This window comes from Podarcis bocagei, assembly GCF_964188305.1.
Source record: "Podarcis bocagei genome assembly, chromosome: 1".
NCBI classification, from domain to species: domain Eukaryota; kingdom Metazoa; phylum Chordata; class Lepidosauria; order Squamata; family Lacertidae; genus Podarcis; species Podarcis bocagei.
In genome coordinates this window covers 64,528,538-64,551,171 of record NC_138125.1, presented here as the reverse complement: position 1 = coordinate 64,551,171, position 22,634 = coordinate 64,528,538, and the positions used below count along the sequence as shown (strand labels likewise).

General features: G+C 40.0%; 1 protein-coding gene across 4 annotated transcripts in view; it reads right to left on the bottom strand.

Moving 5' to 3' along the window:
- The window catches only part of ANO3 (anoctamin 3), a 256,540-nt gene that overhangs the window by 87,581 nt on the left and 146,325 nt on the right, over window positions 1-22,634 (bottom strand). For all 4 annotated transcript variants that reach the window (XM_081164056.1, XM_081164057.1, XM_081164058.1 and 1 more), the window contains exons 2-4: window positions 12,959-13,165; window positions 12,754-12,825; window positions 5,954-6,090 (exon numbers count right to left, since the gene is read on the bottom strand). In XM_081164056.1, the coding sequence (XP_081020182.1) occupies window positions 5,954-6,090; window positions 12,754-12,825; window positions 12,959-13,165 (416 nt within the window). The remainder of the gene's footprint in view (window positions 1-5,953; window positions 6,091-12,753; window positions 12,826-12,958; window positions 13,166-22,634) is intronic.

Sequence of the window (22,634 nt, the reverse complement as noted above, 5' to 3'; positions counted from 1 at the left end):
GAAGTGCACATGAAGTTAAACTTGTGGCATCCATCAAGTCGTGCCATTTCACTTTGGGTTCAGGATTCTACTCCACATATTAACATTATTTGTGGCTGCATTTTCAGATTGCATTTGGTGGTGATTGGTTTTCCATCAAAAGGCTTTCCCCTCCCTGTGGTTCTCCTCTTAACTGGTTCCTTCTTCCTGTAATCCAATTTCAGATGCTGAACAATTTTGCATTAAAGTCACTTAGCTGATGTGACGACTCATATCCCACTTAAACCAGTGGGTGTTGAAAGCATTCAAGGCACAGTGCGATAGTTAATTTGAACATCTAAAGAAATGAGCAAAGTGAGAATGGACGATTGGAACCTGCCTCAGGAGACTAATGGAGAAAATTTACTCAGTCTGACTCAAAAGAATAAGAATAAGAGATGAATAAGGTAAGAGATGAAGAACTTAATAGTGGTAAGAAACTTTTCTTACCAACTTTTCATATACCACTGAAAGTAAAAGTTTAGTATTTCACATCAGAAAAATGCATAGTACTTTCTCTCCTCCTTTTAGAAATAGTAGGTGGTATTCAACTAACACATTCCATCAGCACAAGAATTTGAACTTGTTCACTCTAACTTCCCCTCTCCCTGTGTGTACCCTGCACCCTTCCCAAATCTGCTCCAGTGTGTTGAGGGAACCCCAGAACAGATTTAGGGGGTGTAAGGTGGTGGGGAGAGCTCCATTCACAAGCAGAAATCTTTGCGCCTATGGGACACATTAGTTAGATATCATTCCACTATTTCCTTTCTTAGAATACTCTAAAATGTTTAAATCGCAATGTATGTTTTGGATTGAAATCCTGAACCAGAATATGCACAGCATAACCCTATTTGGCCAGTGTAACAAATCTAAACTGATCAAGAGAAGCTGCTTTTAAATTTCACAGAACTGCAGAGTTGGAAGGGACTTTGAGAGTCATCTAGTCCAACCCCCTGCAATGCAGGAATCTCAGCTAGAGCATCCATGACAGGTGGTCCAACTTCTGCTTAGAAACCTCCAGTTGAGAGTCAGTGAAGTATAGTAGCTAAGAGTGTCAGATGGATTTGGAAGCCCAGTAAAAATCTTACTTCAGCCCTTAGGCAAGTTTAGAGGGCTGCCAAATGAAATTCTTCTGAGCATGGAAAAAAAGGGTACTCAGCTTACCTTCTTGCTCTGCATATCTATCTCCTTGTTCACCACTTTGAGTTGCCCAGCTACACTGTTAAAATCATCATGTTTTGGTGATAAGTCGGGAGAGCTCTTCTTTCCTTTCCTTTTGCACCACTGTTACTTCTCCTTACACTTCTGCCACTTGTTAGGTAAGTGAAAGAAGAGAAGTCTTTGAGGGATGACAGACTGGCTCAGAGGACAGTTGCTAGGGGGAAAGGGGGCTGTTAGGAATCGGCCAGTGCATTTCCCCAAATCCTTCAGTTGGCTCAAAAATCATATTTGAGCTTTCCCAATTCTTTGAAGACATATTCAGGTAATTTCCAAGTAAATCCAGTATGAGCTTGCCCATCTCTAGTAACCATGGATATTATTATTCCTAACAATGGATAATGGTGTCCTGCAGTAAGGCAAGGCCCACGTAGGGGGGTTGGACAAGGTGAGGCAGGGGGCAGCCTAGATGCTAGGCAAGGCCTATGGGAACACAGAGACCTGAATTTTCTTCAGCAAGGGACAAGAGGAAATTGAGACTATATATAGCAGTAGCAACAGGTGTGGCCTGATTGTTAGCAGTACCTGTACTGCAAGATGCCACTATTATTATTATTATTATTATTATTATTATTATTATTACCCTGCCCATCTGGCTGGGTTTCCCCAGCCACTCTGGGTGGCTTCCAACAAAAAATAAAATACAATGGTCTGTTAAACATTAAAAGCTTCCCTAAACAGGGCTCCCTTCAGATGTCTTCTAAAAGTCTGGTACAGTGGTACTTCGGGTTAAGTACTTAATTCGTTCCAGAGGTCCGTTCTTAACCTGAAACTGTTCTTAACCTGCCGCACCGCCGGAGCATGATTTCTGTTCTCATCCTGAAGCAAAGTTCTTAACCCGAGGTACTTTTTCTGGGTTAGCAGAGTCTGTAACCTGAAGCGTATGTAACCCGAGGTACCACTGTAGTTGTTTTTCTCTTTGACTCTACTTAAAGGGCACCAGCCTTCTGCACGTATCTGCTACTGTGATGGAGCTGGGGAGCCTGAGGTCCACCTGGACTTTCTCTTAGTCAGAGAATGTCAGCGGCTGTGCCACATCTTTGGGCTGGCCCTGCAGGTTCATCTCACAGCAGCAGTTCTGGGTCTGTCCCTGCGTGCCTTTTTCCTTCATGTTTGGAGTCCTCCCCTTCATCACCCAATGAAGAGTAATCCTGGTTCCCAACATAATAAAATAAAATAAAATGCACAATTCCACTATAAAAATGGCACCGAAGAATGATGCCGGTAAATACAGTTCAGTCTTAACCAAATCTTCATTTTTAAAAGAAACCCAGTTATACTCCCTATGTTTGTTCACACACTTGAACAAGAGGACAGCAGGCGTTTTTCTTAGGAAATACTAATCCAGTGCCTTTAGCACCCCTGAAGGTTACATAACCAGCACCCATTTACTCTGAGTTGAATAAATTGAAAACATACATGCCCACAGGTGAATCTAACGCAGCAATTTGTGGTGATGGAAAATCATACCCAAATTTGCTGACACAGTAACACATCTTCCAAGAAGTCATTATGCAGCGGTCTGTCAAAGATCGGACAACTGCAAACGTTATAGGCCATGATGAATTGTGACATTGCTCTTGGCAATAAATAATCTCTAGTTTCAGCAGTTTATCACAAGTGTTTGGCATTTGATATTTAGGACTTTTTGCATCATTAAATTCTGGATTCACCTGCAGGGGTTGTCAGTAGCAAAAGCCTATTGGAGACTATCCTTTTTTAACCAGTTTCTTTAAAGGAGATCTTTATCCTATTTTGGATTCAAAATGGTTTTCACACCTGAAGTTCTTTTTGTTTGCATATATGGAAAGGTTTTTACACGTGGGATGTTTTTTAATTGTTTTAATTGTTTATGATTTTACTGTCAAATTGCTTTGAGATATTTTACCGGAAGAAATTCAGAAATGGAATCAAATAAATAAAATCCAAAGCCCAGTCTACACAGTTTATATTTCTGAACACTAGAGGACTATGGAAGGCTAGAAGAGTGGGTCCTGTTAACAGTAAAGGAAGGAGAGGTCGCCATGGCTAGTGGCAGAATCCTTTGGTGAGTGAACAGAAGTGAGTAACTGGAACCCAAGGTGAGGTAGTACAACTGATGGAGACTTTGAAGGGACCATGTCCAGAAGGAAGCAGGTACTTGACATGACTGTATGATTAGGCAGTGAGGGCAATTAAAGAGACAAAGAAACTCACAGAACAAGCTATGAAATGTATGCTTCTTTACGAATACAGCAGAAAACCGCAGCATCAACATTGTTTCCTTGAAGTAACATGTAGGAGTCATGTTGCTTTATCTCATTGGCTGCCCTTACAATTTTCATGGATATTATACTCAAAATCCTTACACACTATTACAGTGCTGTCTTAAATTACAATAACCTTTTGGGTAAGAGGTTTGAAAAGCTTTAATGCCCTGAGCTTGCGCACTGCTGAAAAGTTTCCTGCACAAGTCAATATGAAAGGGATTAAGAACTTCATCATTTGGCCCCAAGAGAAAGACTGGTAAATAACTCAGCAATGAATAATGAATCCCAGGTATCTGCCCTTTACAGAAAATTGGTCACTGCTGTTGAGGGCAGCAACTAAATAGTTTGTATTAGCATGCAGACACCGTTCAGAGCTCGTGAAACTTTTCATCTGAAAGAATCCAAGCTGCAGGAGTTACAGTTTCAGCAAAGGTTACAACTGCAATGAAGCATCTGAAAGTCTGTCAAGAAAGCTGACAGATTACAACAAATTGCCCTCTGTTTGTGACGCAAACTAAATACGACAATTATATGTTATATGTTTTCCTCACAGGTTTTCTTTTTCTTTTCTTTTCTTGACAAATATATAAATTTAATTTAGAATATTTTAATTCAAAATTATAATTAACTGTGATATTACAAGCTTAAACAAAGCACAATGTACTATTAATTTTAAAGAAAGGATATTGTCCTGCCGAGGACGCAGAAAGTTACAGGTCTATAGCATTGGTTTTTAAACGCATTACAAGTGGACAAATTATATATGGTCACAATTATATGATTTCTATAAAACCATTCCATCTCAAACCTGACATTATCATGCCTTTTCTTTCCTTATTCAAACCTGAGGCAATGGGTTAGGGTTGGGCCATAACAGCAAACTTCCAAAGTTTTTTCCATTTTCCTGAAGGCTGACCCACAGCATCTTCGTTGGAGGGTCAGGTGAAGGAAGGAAGAATCTGCGTAAGCCATTATTGTTAGCAAAGTCACCACTTTCAAGCCACATTTTGCTTCATGGGGTAAAAGAAAAAAAATATGTTTCTTTTTCTTACTCAGAAGACCAATTTTGAATTAATAATAGGGCCAAAAGGGATGGAGATGTGCCACCCCTCTACCCATTGAGCATACTTTTAATGCAGACTCACGCTTTTGAGTAAAAACCAGTTTCAGAGAGAATATCCACACAGGCACAAGTAGTTTAACCCTGTACTGGAGAACTTTGCAGGTGGCAATGTGTCCCATCATCCTGCAGCCAATCAGATCAGTGATACCTGCCCACACTCTGATGAGGTCCAGGAAGTGAGGGACCACTATTCATGGCAAGGAGGCAAACAGGAGAAAGAGGGTAAGAGGAGAGACTTCAGTCCTCTCACCATCCACAGCTATCCCCTTCCTCCTGATAGCTTAGCACATGCTGAGCCTCTCACCATCCGACAAACCCGGTCCAGCAGCTGAGAACAGGGCTCCTACTAGCAAAATGGGGCTTTCCTCCTTCCCCAAATCTGCTCTGTAGCCTCAGAAGAACCCCCAGAACAGCACACAGAGGGGGGAAAGGGGGGTTTCCATCTGGCAAGCATAAATACAGAATAATCAGAAGAGCTTGACACTGAATTCCTTCCCTAGTTTTTCAGGCATATGAAATTTGGGTGTTCCACTTACACACTTTCTTCACTTCAGCATAATAACCTAATACACTTTCAAATTTGACACAATCCTCAAATGGCAACCATTGACATATGGTTCTAAATGCACCATAAACCTTCCGACAGACATGAATTCACTTTCCCCCATGCAATCTTTGCATACATAAACTGAAGGTATTTGAAAATGGAAGGATCCATTGCTACAGCCATGCATGTTATCATTTAGGGACTTGTCCTTAATATCAGCTTGCCATATTTTATTTGTTACAATACAGATGATCCTTTATCTTAGAGGACCTTTTATTAATGGAATGGATTTTATGTCAGATTGATATCACAGGTGAAGAATTGGTTGCCTCAGGTAAGCAGATCCTGTTACTTCCAAACCAGGAAACTGTGTAACCTCAATGTTGACTCATATATGTGTGATGTACAATCCATCACATCTTCTGGCCATGGGTCACTGACTAAACAAATCAAGATTATCTCTACCATGTAAAACCCTTGTCCCTTCTGTCTGTCTGTCCTTTCATTAAATAGCCCTGAAAATCTTAAACTGAGAAGACACTAAACAAACAATTATTGCACTGGTGAGAACACGACAACATCACATGGACTAATCCTAGCTCTTTAATTTAATCTATTCTGACATTTCATACTTGGAAGACTTCTCTTAGACTTTATCATCCTCATTGCTCTAGTATTACATTACAGTGGTCAATCTGTTTGTCTGTAATGGACCAACCTAATGCATGTTTAAAAGTGAACCACCCCGATAGCAGAAATAACAATACATTGCAAGAACCGTATCCTATAATTCATTACCTTCAATGATGACTTAGTCCGAGTCTCTGGTTTCTGTCTCGTAGGCGTATTTTTAATAAGCAGAGACTGATCTGTACGAGAATCATAATTCCCATGTTCTGAATCATCTGTATATGTGTCTTTTTCTCTTCCTATGTCTGAGAGGGGGAAAAATACCAAAAACAGATGGACTCATTTGATATGACTATGGAGACATTCTAGCAAAGGTACAAGAACAATTCCCATAATGATCCACCTTTCATTTCTCTGTCACATGTTCCCATCACCTTCCAGTGCCCTATTTGTAATGAAAAATCCAAAATTTACTATAAGCAATTTTTCTTTCCTTAGTTCTGAAGAGCTTTCAGAAGGGGAAGGGGTAAGGCATGGGGAGTTCAGTGTGGCATGGGCAACAGGAGCATTGGATTGGCTCTGCTGCCGTACTAGCACTGCACTGAGCACCCATGCCTCACCCCTTGCCCTTGCCCTCTCAGAAAATGGCAACTATGCTCAGACTGGGAAGCCAGGCACATAACACCACCCTGCTTGCCCTCCCTGCTGAATGCTGCTGAGCAACTGGAGGATTCACATTCCATTCTCCACTCAGAGATGAATAATTCCCAGGTGTTCTGGCCATCAAATGAAGCCAAGAATGGGGGAGCATCTTCAGTAGCTATAGAAATTTTAAGGAGCTGCTTTGTTTTTTGCTTTGCTTTGCCAGCAAAGCACAGTGCTTGCAGGCCACAAAAGTAATAGACAATGAGCAAAGCCAAACATTGATTTTTTGGGAGAGTACTACAAACACTTTCTAAAAGCACGGTCAACACTTTTTGTTCGCTATTATTGCAGTGCTTTGCCTGCCAATGCTTACAATAATGTATACAAAACTAAAAATATCTCACACAGGATTTCTCCAGGTTTTTTGTTTGTCTTACTACAGTATTAACATTTCTTCTAATATTCACTACAAGAGTCTATTATTTTTTAATAACACCTATGCAGATAATAGTACATTGTGGTAAAAATGGGGGTGCAATCTTCCATTATGGCATTTTGCAATTAATGCAGCTCTGATTTCAAATTTGGTGACTGGGATGGTAGTTTTTCAGTTTTCTCCAAAGATAAATATTTGGGAGACAAATATTTACTTGGGAGTGAATCCCACTGAACTCAGCATTAATACATCTGAGTAAATATGCAAAAGGCAGAAGCGAAAAATCATATTTTTGCTTTAAAATCATGATTTTGTCAATTCAAAAACAGTTCGAAAACATGATAGGCATGATCTAGCCAAATTTAAGCTCTCCAGAGCCAGATCTAACATGTGCAAAAGAAGCATTACTCAGAAACAAGTAGGGATAGGGGTGCACTACACACTTAATTTGCACTCCCTACAGCAATAGGCAGATTGAAACACAACTCTTTCAAATTTTGCAGTTTTCTGAATTTTGTGGTGCAGTTCTGCAACCAAAATTTGTGTACAAAAAAAGCATATATGAAGGGAAAGTGTATACAGTGGGTTACATTCTGGAGATAGTGCATAAAGCCAAAATTGTGTATAGTAAAAATACATTGGGTCTAATGGTAGGTGATATTATTATTATTAATAATAATAATAGAATTTATATGCCACCCTATACCTTGAGGTCTTAGGACGGTTTACAGAATAAAATCAAAATATAAAACCACAAAATACATTATCAAAACAAAAACTACCCAACCCCCTCAAAAACCCCTCACCTTTTAAAAGGCCAAAGGGTCCCCCCCCAAGTGCCTGCTCTCTTTTTGCCACATTAATTTTTTTAAAAAAATTGTTGCCAACCACATAAAGCTGAATGCACTCAATACGTATAAATTTTGAGTTACTTGTACACAGCCTGGATATTTGTGCATATACAGAAACGCATTATTCTGTGGAAATTGCTTGTAAAAGAAGAAGAAAAGACTGACAGAAATGCACAGAGAATGCATATACTTTTCCATTCAGACTTAAAAAATTGTTCATAAACTGATGTAGAACTCGAGCAAACTAAACTTAAGACCCAGTTTGGGGGTGGGGAGGGAGGGAGGGAGGGAGAAAGAGAGAGAGAGAGAGAGAGAGAGAGAGAGAGAGAGAGAGAGAGATTGACAACCAATCCTTATTGATTTTGATGGGTTGTTTTCAGACGATGCCTCAGATCCCAACAGTAGCTTTTCATGGGTCACAAAATCTCCCACCTCCTCTTTCCCCAGTATCGTACGATTAGGAACTCTGAATCCAAGCCGATATTTCTTAGGCCCTTGTTTTGTTAAGCAGTTGAACTACTATGTAATCTTTAGGGAAGTGAAACCCTTATCCCACTCTTAGAGATGATTTGAAATCCCCCACCCTCACCCTTAGCGAGCTTTGAATTTTTTATGGCTAATAAATGTGATAATTAAGCTGCAGAGATAAAAGCTGCCTTTACAAGCAGCCTTGTGCATATACAAAGACACACATTATTTGGGAGTAGATTTGTGAATCATGTGAGTTTCATCTTCAGACCATTCATTAAGCCAGTCTTCTAAGAAGACACCCTGGAATGATTACTTAATTCACATAGAATTCCAACGGCAGAATGGAATTTTTCACTAGGCTAGTTTCATCATTATCCTAGCGAAATAATGTATTGATTCTAAGTACTGGAACATCATCGTAAAGATACAAGATCAGCACAACTCTTTGTGGTGGACGGCAGGTTGAGGGCAGTAGTAGCCATTAATTTTCACACCTTCTGCGTCTTTGCTGCCTGGAAAAGTAATTTGATTTCCACTGAGTCCCTTATTTCAATTACTCTTTCATGAATTAATTGTGTCTTAGATGACCACACACAACACTTCACTCCATCCAAATGATGCAGTATCATCATCTATAATTTAGTTTAACTTAGTACATAAGTAATATTTCATGACCAAGGTGAAATATTGAAGAAGACAGTTTTTATATTTTTTATTTTTTGGAGTACCCAAATTCAAACTCACCGACTGGCATGCAAGAGAACATGGCAGGCTATTAATATGCATGTGACACAGATGCTGGCAACTTCAGAATCCTAAAAATAGCACTAATGATCTCTGTGCCAAAGAGCTGGGAGTCCCTGAATCTACTAAAGGAATATATTCTACAATCTAGGATATTAAAGTGGCAAGGAAGTTCTCAGATTCTATTGCAGAAGTTTCTGGTGTGCATTAAACCCATATTCATGGATGAATCTCACTGATTCTTATTTACCAATTTTCAGACAAATTATGTTCTAGAAATAGCAGAATTTATAATCTCATCAGGAAACTAGCATTCCTATTTTGTTGGCTAATGTAGATACAGTATAACAAACTCCCAACTTGATTAGAATGGCCTCACATACTCTCACCCAGTTCTACCAGGTTTGTAATAACTGTGGGATTCATATCCGCTTTAAATCCTGGTTAAAAAACTAATTATCTAATTACAGGCCTGGTAAATATTCTTAATGCTGATGTATTGCACATATAATGCGGTAGTTACAACAATTTGTGGAAGGCATGGCAGAATTCACTGGGAGTAGAGAAGGGAGCATTCAAATCCACAGCACATTTTTTTAACTCTCGGTCATGGAGCAGTTACATTTGCACCATTCCAGTGGTACTGGAGCCAACAAAAAAGGAATTTGAAAATTAAATTATAGCATATACAAAAAATCATTACTGCTTGGGATGCAAAGATTGCTATCTCATAAAACTTAAAAAGAAAAGAGACCCACTAAAGTAGTTCACACGGATTCTGAACATCAAATAGTAAAGCAAACATTGATTTCCTTTAATTACTCAGCTTCCTTTGATGATTTCAGCTGTGTCATCTTTAAAAACCAAAGCACAGATTCTTCACAGATTTTATCTATGCACAGCCATTCCCCCAAGAAAAGCTTGTTTAGTGCCTCCTATGCTCACGCACATGGTCAACATTTTAAACACAGTTTTACTAAGCTTTTTTTGCAGTTTATTTGAAATCTCAAGGTGGCCTGTAGGTTAGTTAATATGCTGACTCTACAGATTACTCCACAAACTGATTTATGTGTTGGGAGTGTTTCCATTGCATGTCTAAAAGTAAACAGTGTTTTTTCTTATTAAAGAAGAAACATGCTTTATGTCTTTGTACATAAAACTTTTTGTCTGTGAAACTTCTGCCATATATAAATTTCAGCACTTGTATAATGGAAAGTAACCACATTCAAAACAGAGGTCTGGATCCAGACTGTCTATTCCATGAACAGAAAGTCTCCTTCCAGTTGCGGAAAGATTGAAATCTGGTGAAGCCTTCTAATGAATGAATGGGGTGGTGACTTTTGCCAGTTTTCCCTTCCCCCTGCATAGCTGCAGTTTAGACCATCAAGGGTAGCCCAATGTAGACTGCTATAATATACCGTGGCTTGAACAAGCCCCCGTTTCTGTATGAGACATAATGGAAGCTCCTTTTTGTTAAAACTACAGAACCTTTAAACTTTGTCTCGCCATGTGCAAACCAGAAAAGAAAAGTTTGCAAGTAGCACATTCTTTCAGTGCAGCACATAATTATGCCTTTGCAACCTGTGAGTCAAATTAACTGCAGGCCACCAGATATGCCTGCAGCTTGCCATATGCCTCTAGTCTGGGTTGCTGGCCTGGGGTTGCAAAAATTGGGGGTGTGGATCCCCAAATATCTTGCTGGCTACAATAAGTGGCTGGAAAGCTGCATTCGCCTTGCTGGATTACAGATTCTTCAGACCAAATCTGAATCATTTTATCAATGATGAAACATATCGTTCCAGAACTGAATCTTTAGCCACTGCTTCCCTGCAATAGGATTCTCCACCCATCAGATTATCATCAACAATTTTTTTGCCCATACACATCCAAACCATGAGACAAGCTTATTATCCACACTCATTCAGAGCACCTTGTCATTCTAAACATGGCAATTCCATCTTATTGTATTGTTGGCTCAAAGTTCAGCTGGAATTTAGCCTTTTGCACTAATGGCTTCAGTGGCCGTGCTTCCTTGCCTTCTTTTGTACAGAGCTATACCATTCCCCCTTTTATTTGTCCTTCCTAGAAGCTTCATGATTAAATATTTATCTCACACACTTAATTCAGATCCATCTTTTAATATCCTCCTGGGGCAGTTCGTAGTAGATCACTGAAGAAATGAAAGTCATTAATCACAGGGGTTATGTAAGCCCCGTCAGCATTCCAAGAGTAACTGCAGTCATGTCGTCCTGACTTTTTCATGCAACACCTCCGTGGCCAGAGGGTTTCACAAGAAGAACAAGCCCCATTTAATAGGTCTTGTGATAGTGGAAATGTTGTGGATCAGAGGCTACAGCTTAAAAACAAAAATACCTCTATACAAAGTCTGAAGCTGCAATTGTAAGTACAGGCACCCTCGCACTGATCCATGTTCTACTCATTTCTGACCATTTATATGCGCAGCACTGGAAAATCATTAAATGATTCAATTCATACCCAGAAATAGCAAGAGAGCTCTGGGCAGACTTTGAGGCCCATGAGGGGACCCTACCTGGAGCCTGAAGAGGACATCAATGAGGGCACAGGAAGCCCCAAAGAGACACAGTGGGGCTTTGTATTGCTCAGCCTCTCCACCTAACAGCTGATATGTGGGGTAGCACAGCAGCAGCAATCACTTTCCTCTGTATCCTCCAGCCTCCTGCCAGCCCCAGAGCTTCAATTCTAGTTGTGGATATTATTAGATATGGCATTTTTTGGTATGGATTGAAGAGAGAGCAGCAAGGAGGGTGTTTAAAGGGTGTCTAGAGGGTAATCCCAATTTTATGCAATTTCACTTATGTGCACGGGCCCCCGGAACGTAACTCACACATAAGTGGAGAGTCACCTGTATGCTTAGGACAGAATTACACACAATGGATTAACTTTGTTGATCCAACCTTCACATTTTCTGTTCTTAACCTAAATATGTATGACCTAAGTGATAGATCACATCACATCATAATGTATGCATCTACTAAAATGAAGGAGGGGACCCTCCATTTTAGCAGGGGATTGTGGTGCAAACTTGCTCCTGAATCTGAAAGGGGGTTGCATAGAATCTTGCCAAACTCAGCAGGATTTAACCCCCACTCATCAGCTGATGAGAGGGGCATAAATTCTGCTCAGCTTGGTTGCATATTACTGATCTCTTCTGGGAGCAGACACAAACAGCCAACACAAGGTTTAATTCCACTTTCCCACTCATCAGATGCCATCACATGATTGACAGGTGGGGAGCCCCACTCACATGTCAAATTTGGCCCAAGAGGCAGATCCCGATATACATCTGGTCCATGGGTCTAAAAAGGTTCCCCACCCCTACCATACAGATTTGCATAGAATCACCTTACTGAATCAGGAAGAGGTTTACTTGGTTTACTGCAGAATTCAGGAAGATTTAAGCTACACTCATCAGCTGGTGAGCGATGGTTAAATCCTGCTCAGATTGGTTGTGCACTGCTGTTTTCTGTGGGAACTGGCAGGAACAGCCAATGCAGGATTTAACTCCATCCTTGTATTCATCAGAAGATGTCATGAATGACAACAGCTAATGGGTTTATGGACGTGAATGTGGTTTGGGGAAAACATGGGTCAACTTGCTTGGCCTGTGCCCCTGGCCTACCTAGTTGAATTACCAGAGAAGAATTAAAGGTCAACACACAGGAATTTCAACTGCTGCTTTAAAATGAATCTTTCAGAAGTTAATAATTTCACATTTCAGCTCTAGGTCATCCAAAGTGGAAGGAATCACAATAGAATATAACTGAGCAGGGCAAACTCACCTAAGAATGGATCGCTGTATTCTGTATTAGATAATTTGAGTAAATTGTTTTCCAAGGTTTCCATCACTTTAGCTGAAAGGCATAATAAACATTTGACATTCAGGTCACTGTTTATATCACACAGCCCCGTTCCTTTTGTTTGCTACGTTCAGAATGTATCACAGATGTGGAAGAATGCCAGTGGCCTCAGTGTGCCAGAGCTCACCTCGTTCTGACACTACATCGACGGTAGCGGTTGATGTCCCTGCAGTCCCTAGCTGAGGTTGAGGCTGCACTCGATTTGGCTGCAGGAATGAGGAATGCTTGCTGAGGCTGTGCGGGTGTGTTTGGCTCTGAGCAAGGCATGGCAAGGATCTCCGGGATGGTTTCAATGGGGGCTCTTTGACATTCTCGCTCTTGCTAGTGTTCATGCCTGAAACAAAAGATAGAACCGTTAAGGAAATATTAGTCAATTTCTGTCAACTGCTGGAAGGGAATTTGAACCTGCACTGCAAAAGTCATTTTTACAGCAATAATCTTGACAGTTTTATGTACTTTATTTTTTTAAAAAAAAACAATCTGCAAATGTGTTGGAATCTTTTAACGGCACAAACAGAGAGACAGTAAACATGTGGGCTACTGGTTACTTTCAAAATAAAGAGAGTTTTTACACTCAGTGGCTTGCACCCAATTTCTGCTAACATAAAGCTGGGAGTTTGATTTTCTTCAACACCTCCTACCCACTTAAGAGGCCTGCCTGATCCCTGTAAAGCAGTTTTTGAGAGTTGGCGTGTAACTCGACAAACAGAATTGGAGAAGGTGTAGAGGTCAGTGGTCTGCTGAGTGGGGAGGTTTCATTATGCCTTTACTTATGCAAACAGATCAACTTTCAGTTATGACAATACTGCCACTGGGTACATCATAATATGTTTTAAAACTGATAATTGCTTACAGGCATGCAAGTAATACTTCCCAAGGTACGCTTCTGTTGTAGAAGTGACTCTGAATATGCAAGTACAGAACTAGGAGTATTTAGAAATCCAAGTGAAAATACAAATTGATGGGTGAAATTGTAAAACCTATGTATGCACAACCTTTGAAGATGATGATGATTTTCATTCTGCTCTTCCACCGAAAGATGCCCAGGGCAGCCATACACCGGAGCTTAGAACATTACAAAAAATTAAACTAACATTACAGTTCTGCCATGAATAATAGCAATTTTGAAGGCTGCTATAAACCTACTGCTCTTCAAGTATCAAATGTGTTTTGGCCCCCACTTGATCATGAATCCAAACTCAGATCCCCCCCCCCAAAGCTGTAATGCTCAGATCAGTGTGATACAGTACATATGCAGAAGAACTACTCAAAGGCACTGCAAGTAATACACATAACTACTCAAAGGAGTTGATATGCCAAGGCACAGTAGGTCATAGGGCTACTTAAGTGAAGCCCTTGATCCAACAAGGACACACACTCTGCAATTGTGTTATAAAGGGATGGGGTAGTCAAGGCAAGAGATTCTGCTCCTCAACAAGCAACCTAGCACTCCGCCTAGAGGGCTGAACTAGTCAAAAGTTGTGCATAAGTACTCCTTTGCATAGATGTCAGCTGGGCCTCCAATGACACCTTAAATCAAGTAGCTACGTACCTGTTCTTTCAAGGCAAGTACCAGCCTTTCTAGCACCGATTGTTCCCCTAATTTCTGGACACAAAATCTGCCCCCCCCATCTCTGTCTTATCAGTCTCCATACCCTGGTCCAATACCTTCAAAGCTTCTCCTGATTCGCATATAGTCAGAGATTAGATGACCACCTGTCAAGGATTCTTTAGTTGAGATTCCTGCACTGCATGGGGTTGGGTTAGATGACCCTTGGGGTCCTTTCCAACTCTATGATTCCATGAAATATAGCACAATGTGAAATCACTTTGAAGTGGACTGTAGTTAATTAATGAAACTTTTATTGGTCTTTGAGGTGCCACAAAGCATGCTACCTTTGCTGCAAGGGATTAACTTGGCTACTCCTAGCAGTTCTTGAAACCACTTTGTATCTACTAATGCTGTCAACTTTGTCAGGTGCGAGCATAACTTTGCTTATCACTTTATGGCATTGTTAAGATATTACATCCTCTGATCTCCACACAGAGAGACCTCTTGCTCTTTGTAGTAGCCTAGTGTGAATGGAGATAGAAACAGGACTCTGTAATGCCCTTTGGTGATTCCTCCATGCACCGTTACTGTGACCATATGGAGTAGGAACATAGCCAAAATGTTAAGTAGTTTAATCTTGCTGAACAGCCATTCAACCCTCCGATAAAATATTGGAGCAGTAAGCATTAAAGGATGCCTTAAAATGATGTCTAAGACCATCTTGGTAATCTTTCTTAAACCAATGTTTGAAAAAGCCAGTCAAAGGGTTTTTTAGTAATAATAATTATGTGTTACTCTTATGGGTATTTCCTGTATAGCCTCCTGCTTTTCTCAGAAGAATCACTGCCACAGACAGCAATTAGGTAAACTTATGTGATCCTTAAAAATGAAGCCCAAAAGAATTATCTTTCCCAGTAGTAGTAGTAGTTTCCAAAATGTAAAGCTTGCTGTAGCTTTCTTTTATTTCCCAAAACATCAAAGTATAAGAGCACCAGATTATTTGTGATTTTTGTGTTGACTACTGAATAAAGACTTGGCTCTTGAGATGTGAGAGTGAAGTTCCTGGCACATGATTGGGCCTTTCCTCTCCATTACAGACTCCCTGAATTCCAGAAAGTGAACCCTCCAGAATGACAGTCAGAGGCCCAGTCTGAAGTGGAGGGGTTGCTCCCTAGATGTTGCTCCCTAGATGTTGCTGGACTCCAACTCCCAGCAGCCCCAAGCAGCATGGTCAATGGTCAGAGAGGATGGGAACTGTAGTCCAGTAACATAGGGAGAGCCACAGGTCAACCACACCTGCTGTAAAGGGAGGAGGGAATCAGGACATTGGGATTGCCACCCTGAGCTAGTGGAATTTCCTTCTCCTTCAGCAAGTGTGTCTTTGGAGCTAAGCCAATCTACCCTTCCACCACTTACATAAGGACCACAACACACATTATTGGGCATCTTTTATACATTTGAGGATATGCTCCTTACAGAAGGAAATAAGGCAGTTCCCTGTCCCAGATGTTGATTTAGGTAAGCTTATGCAGTCAAAAAGACCAATCTTTTCCAGCAGTCTCAATTTCCACTTTCCAAAACATAACCTTTGCTATGTTTTTCCCCCTTTTATTTACTGAAATATCAAAGTAGAAGAGTGTCAGGTGATTTGTGGCTATTGCACTACTCTATAAACATAGCTTTAAAAACAACAACCCAGAATGGACTACAAATCTAACCAAACAAATCTAACCAAATTGTCAGATGGCTTTGTGCCACCCCAGTTAATAGTAATTTATTTCCTGAAACACTAAAATCATATTTCCGCACAAGTTGCCAGCATAAGTAGCAATTGCTTTAGGGAATGGCAAGATAAAAGTATTATGAGTGAATAGATACAGACATCTTCCTCGAAAACAGACTTACCATTATTGATTCTTTAAATATTTATTCTCCTGCCTCAGAATTCCATTTGATTACTAAAATTTCAGCACCATAAATGCTTCAGACTTGCCCTACAAGATCCAACAAGAAACCTATATTGTGTATGTATCAGAGAAGGTTAACACTTCGATAATTCTGATCTTGTTGGGACACTGATGCAGATGAACACTATAGAGTTCTATAAAAGACTTTCCCCCAATCATTTCAATGGCAGGGACTTGTGAAGAACTGCTCCTCTCATGTAAGTGAATTGGAAAGTCCATTCCTGATCAAGGCCAGAGCCCATGGGTTGATGCCAAAAGCAAGCAGATGTGGTGCTACCCACATATTGTGCTATTTCTGTCATGGATCCTGGAAGCCGAAGAGACAGGGGCATTGTGTCCATTGGTCAATGTATCAAATGAAGTCAACTGAGAAACATATTTGATTGTGTTAACCTTCACTGGACATGTCTTCTGGGACTGTCCAGCCCCCCCCCACAGCAAAGAAATAAGATGCTTAATGATAATGGCAAGCTGAAATTGAGACTTCATTCTTCATCAAAGTGATCAAAATATGTTAATATGTCAGTGGGTTCTTGATCTAAGAATCTTAGTTAAATCAAGTAGGGTTTTCAATACCATGTGCAATATTTACTTGGAATAAGAACAGCAATGTATCAGTATTTCCCAATCCCCTGCATCTCATATAAAGAGTGTAAACTGGTAGCCATCCTCTGTTTTTTGCATCCTGGCAGAAAGATGGCAGGCCTTAGGATGTGGGGAGGACAATTCTGCTAAGTCTCTGGGTTCTCTTAGCAGCTTTCAATACCACTGACCACATTCTTTCAATACCACTGACCACCTATTCTTCCACATAGGTTGCCTGGGATAGGAACACAATGATATGATGGTTCTAAAGAACTAATTTCAAAAGGAAGCGCTATACTTGGCCCTTTGGCATCTATGCTATAGGCTCCTGAATTTTTTTTTTAACATTTACAAGAAACAACAGGGAGAGGTCACCTAGGGATATGGGGCGAGGCCCAATCAGTATGCTGAATATAGTTGCAGTATACCTGAAGGAACATCTCCACCCCCCATCGTTCAACCCAGACATTGAGGTCCAGCTCCAATGGTCTTCTGCAAGAAGCAAAGTTCACTGCAAGAAGCAAAGTTACAGGGAACCAGGCAGAGGGCCTCCTCGGTAGTGGCGCCCACCCTGTGGAACGCCCTCTCATCAGATGTCAAGGAAATAAACAACTATCTGACTTTTAGAAGACACCTGAAGGCAGCCCAGTTTAGGGAAGTTTTTAATGTTTGATGTTTTATTGTGTTTTAAATATTCTGTTGGGAGTTGCCCAGAGTGGCTGGGGAAAATCAGCCAGATGGGTGGAGTATGTATGTATGTATGTATGTATGTATGTATGTATGTATAAATAAATAATTATTATTATTATTATTAAACATTTTAAGTGAGTTGTAAAGTGCAATATACAAAGGTGAGCTATGTCAAATTCAATATATTTCCCAAAAACTTTTTAAAAAGCATTTTCGCAGTGTTTTTTTTATATGTGTGTAGATTCCACCAAGGTGAAGGTTCTATGAGTAGATAGTTTGTCTGTTCGGGAAGGTGGTGCTTCACAGCAGAGGCAGATTTAGGGGAGCACAAGCAGTTTGGTTGCACTGGGCATGGAACTTCAGGGGTGTTGCTGGGGATGCTGCGACTATGATTCAGAATGGTGTGAGAGAGGCAGAGGGGTGCTGAATTTTGGCATTGCACATTGAAGGCATTTGGAATTAAATTGGGAAGTATTAAAGAATGGGGGGGGGGTTACTGAACAAGGTGAATTTTCAATTAATTTTTTAAGTATCCAGAGTACAGACCTGCAGGCTTTCTAGTTTATGAAGTAATTAACACTTCAAAGCAAAAACATTGTGTTTCCCTGGTGAAAACAACAACACAGAGATAACTAGTTTGCCTTTATATATTCTTGCTTCTGTTATACCTAGGATCTGAATTCTGTAATTATAGCCCAAAGAAAGAAACAAGCTGCAGATGAAAACATGATGAAATCTAAAGACTGAATGAGGTTCCACTTTTCAGAGAACAGACATGTGTTTGTAAAATTTAAGACAAGATGTGTAAGACATCTCTGATGCCATCACAAGAGAAAAAGAAAAGCAAATTCAAGAGGTATAGTGAAATAAGGGAAGGCGGGTTCATTTAAGCCTTTTCCTGTTTACATTTTTTCCATGCCCAACTGTCTCCTTAAACCACCTTTTCTCTTGTGAGGTTAAAGAAAGGGTGTGTGGTTCCATATAATATAATTAGCTGACATAGCTGGCATGTAATATAATATATTTCACAAGTATGAAATCAATTCTCAATGTAAAATATACAATAACAAGAGCATTAAAATATTCTTAATATGATCATGAATATATCCAGAATCCCAGGATAAAAAGCAGGGTTAAAAAGCAGGGTAGTTAAAACAGGTAACACAATCATGTTAGAAATTCAAGTTCATATATTTCGTTGGACCAAACAGGATTACCTGTTCCTTATTATACGTGGTTCCTTATTTAAGGCTTTAGTTCAGTGACTTAAAATTTGCCATTGCATTCTATACGGTGATGCAAATGTTATTGTGTGCTATCAAGTGTAGGCATGATGATTTTGATAGTGAAGGGGCAAACTCCTGGTCAGACTTCTTGAAAATGGGCTTGGAAAATGAATGGATTTCTGCAAATTAAAAAATAATTAAATAGCTCAATTTCTTCTGGGTGCCAAGTCAACCCAAATTAATGCTTCCCATGTGCAAAATAAGCATACCACCAAGGACATGATGGGGCCTAAGCCCTTATCCTGACTGAGTCTCCACATCACTGTTCTCGCACCCACCTGGTTGCTTGGCTGCCTCCTTCCACACGTACCTTTACCTGGTTTGTGGTTGTGGAGGCAGTGTGATAAAGCATGGGAGCGAAGTCATTTGCCTCTTCCTTCCCCATCTGGTTCTTTGTAGAGTGGACTTGACTTCTCTTGCTCAGATTAAAATCCAAGCCAGAGAAGAGGAGTTTTGGGGTTGTAACACTTGTCTTGTGTTTTAGGGGGAGCTGTTTCGTCATGTCCTTGCACAGATCCAGCTTTATTTCCTTGTCTCAGGGGCATTTTTGTGGGAACTGGTTCTTGGGGTAACAACAAAAGAGTAGGAAATGCACCCGTAGTTTCATATGTACACCATGCTATTTACTAGATTTTAGTGTGATTTTTAGGAATCTTTTGTAAGCCACTGTGGCCAGCTCTTGGGGCAATTAAATGAGCTATAGGAATTCTAAATAAATAACTAACCAAGCACCAAAGCTAGGAATTGCCGTCAAGTTAAATTTTAGAAATGAAGGTCTTTGATTTGTGCAGAGCGAGTGGAAGATATGCTACTTTGCTTCCTGAAGAACTTCCTTGTGCAAAATGTGCACATTTGTAAATAAAAGAACATCACAACAAAGCCATAAACCTCGCAAGCACGTTCTTCTTAAGAAAAAAAGCAAACCCTGTAGCTGCGGTGCCTTCTACTTCCTATCACTGAGGGAGATGAGAGAGCCGTGAACATGAAAGCAGTATTTTGAGAACCATTTCCTTCAATGGACTTTAAGCAGCTTAAATCATGAAGAGAGGAAACTTTTAAAAAGAAATTTGTATTACCACCACAGTTATTACTTTGATGGCTGACCATTTAGATCTTAGATGCTTTAACTGGCAATTAAGCAAGACATCGTGAAATCCAAATATGAAGTTCTCAGATCAGAGGAAGCATTTATATATCACACTGATTCATCTATCTCTAGTAGGGAGTGAATTATCCAGTCAAGAGAAAGAGAGAGAAAAAGAGGGAGAGGGAGGAGAGAGGGAGAGAGACTGGGACTTTTTTGTCTATTAGTGCTACCAAAAGCACTTCACCAGTTCCAGAATGGAAGTAGCCAGTGCTTTCTTTCTTTAAAAAATGTTTAGGGGGACTCTCATTTTCCTACTCACACTGAAATACTGCCCCTCAATGAGGCCAAACTTAGATTCACAAAAGGTTTAGGGGTATGCGTCCCCCCGTGTCCCCCCAGGAAAAAGCACTGAAAGTAGCTGAGAAAATAAAGCATCCACGATAAAACTGCCAACAGACAATATTAGAATAGCAGCCTCAAAGTTATTCAAATGAGATCCATGGACACACTAAAATCATCTTCAAGTGCCCAGTGTAAGGATTTCTTTACTGTCTTCCCTGAATCCTCAAATAGTCATGCATCTTGTAACTGTTAATCTTATAGGCACTTCCCTTGGAGCAGATCTCTAGTTGATGATCCAAGCGAATAGGAAGAAGAAAGGCAGCACAGATGATATGAATAATATGGATTTAGACCACGTAGTAGGTCTTCAGAAGTTAACACCAGCACCTTGACTTGAATTTAGAAACACAATCCAGCAGAACTCAGTTAGGATTACATCCCATTTAGCCCTTTATGACAGAGCTATTGTAGGCTCTGCTTGTTTTTGCTGGATGGTGCCCCATGTGATTTATGAGACCTGTAATAATTAAACAAGCCTGAACAAACAGCAGATAGGGGTTAAATTAATAAGAAGGTTGTCCTGTATTCCCTAATGCAGCAAAATAATATAAATACCAGGTCTCTGGTGGCACAGGCCCTGAGTGTGTGTGTGTGTGTGTGTGTTAAGCAAGAATAGGAACCATAGTCTCACAGGGAGGAATGGAAAAGAGACCCAGCTCATATTATTCATCTCTCCTTAGGAAAATATATGAGCTCATATATTCCTTCACGTGTTAAGAGAAGAAATATCCCATTCAACATGGGATGATGAAGGTGATCCATGAGGAGACCCGTACGCACAGTGGCTTGAATCACCCAATTCAAAACCCTTCATTTTGAGGGAGAAGAATCATGCAAAGCCTCCGTACCTATGAGCACCTCAGGTCACAAAGCAGATAGAGGAGAGGCATGCACCTTCTCCAAGAAAGCCATCTAGGCAAATGATTTCACTGAGACGGCAACAGTACACATTAAGTGAACAGAGCTTTTCCCTAGATAGGCATTGCATTCTGCTTTAGTAGAACCATGGGCATTTCTTCAACTAACACAACTCTTACTTTCTGTTGGCAAGTTTATATCTGTGACCCAAGAATAAATTTACGCAGAAGAAACACTGAACTGTGATTATGTTTTATTTGAATAATAAGCCAGAAACTATGCAACTGTAAGTACCTGAAGCAGATAAGCATTCCACATGCAACTGAAGTACTGGTAATATATTGCAATATTTATCCTTTTAAAAACAGCTTTGTTTTACTGCTTGTCCATTTCTATGATGCTCACACTTTATAATTTATAAACACCCGGAAGTGATTCATGAAAGGGGAGTTGCTGATTGAAGAGATTTGAGAATAGCCCCCATCCTATGGTCATACCATATGGACACGCTGCAGGAGAACAAATGGAACAGTGTCTAATTGTCTCTAAATATCATCTCCTGCTGAACTCTTCTCAATCAGATCTCAAAAGGAATATAAAATGCATACTGTACAGATGCATTGTAAAGCAATTAGTAACATTTTAGCATACACTTATCTTGCTTTTTAGAACAGAAATTGATCTTTTGTCTCCTAGGTATGCTCTTCCTCAGATCATGCATGCCAGTGCTGCTCAGGGTAGTAGTTTATAATAACAAAATAAAAATTTACAAGGTGCTACTGCCATAAATCATATACATCTATATGTCTCCTGGTAGATGAAATAATCTGGCAAAGTATCTATCACATAATTACTGTTTTATGAACCAAAAAATGGATTATTGACTCTGAAACACAAAGTCACGCAAAGCATCATTCCTCCAACCTATCATCCCATCATCATTTCAATTGCTCATCTTATTTTGTAACTACAACTTTTTTATTGTTTTGAGCTAGGAACATGAGATATGTTAATTTGAGGACATTCACAGAGGTAAAGTTCTCTTTTCCCTCCTTCTTTGTGCAGTCCCCTGCCACTCCAGGAAAAAAAAAAAAGGTTTATTTATGTCGCAGCCATGAAGGCTTGAATTTTGCTAGCCCAGAGATGGAAAGTGAGCGAGATCCCCATTAAGGAAGATTGGCAATTTAAGATGATAGAATTTGTGGAAGCAGCAGGTTTAACTTTTATTCTATAGAGCAAGAAGAAACCTGATTCAAAGAGGAGTGGAATTTTTGTGTGGAATATTTAGAAAATAATTGTGCACAATTAAATGCTGGTAGCATTTAGATACATTCAACAGTATGGTAAATATTTGAAGGAGAAACAATTAGACTGGC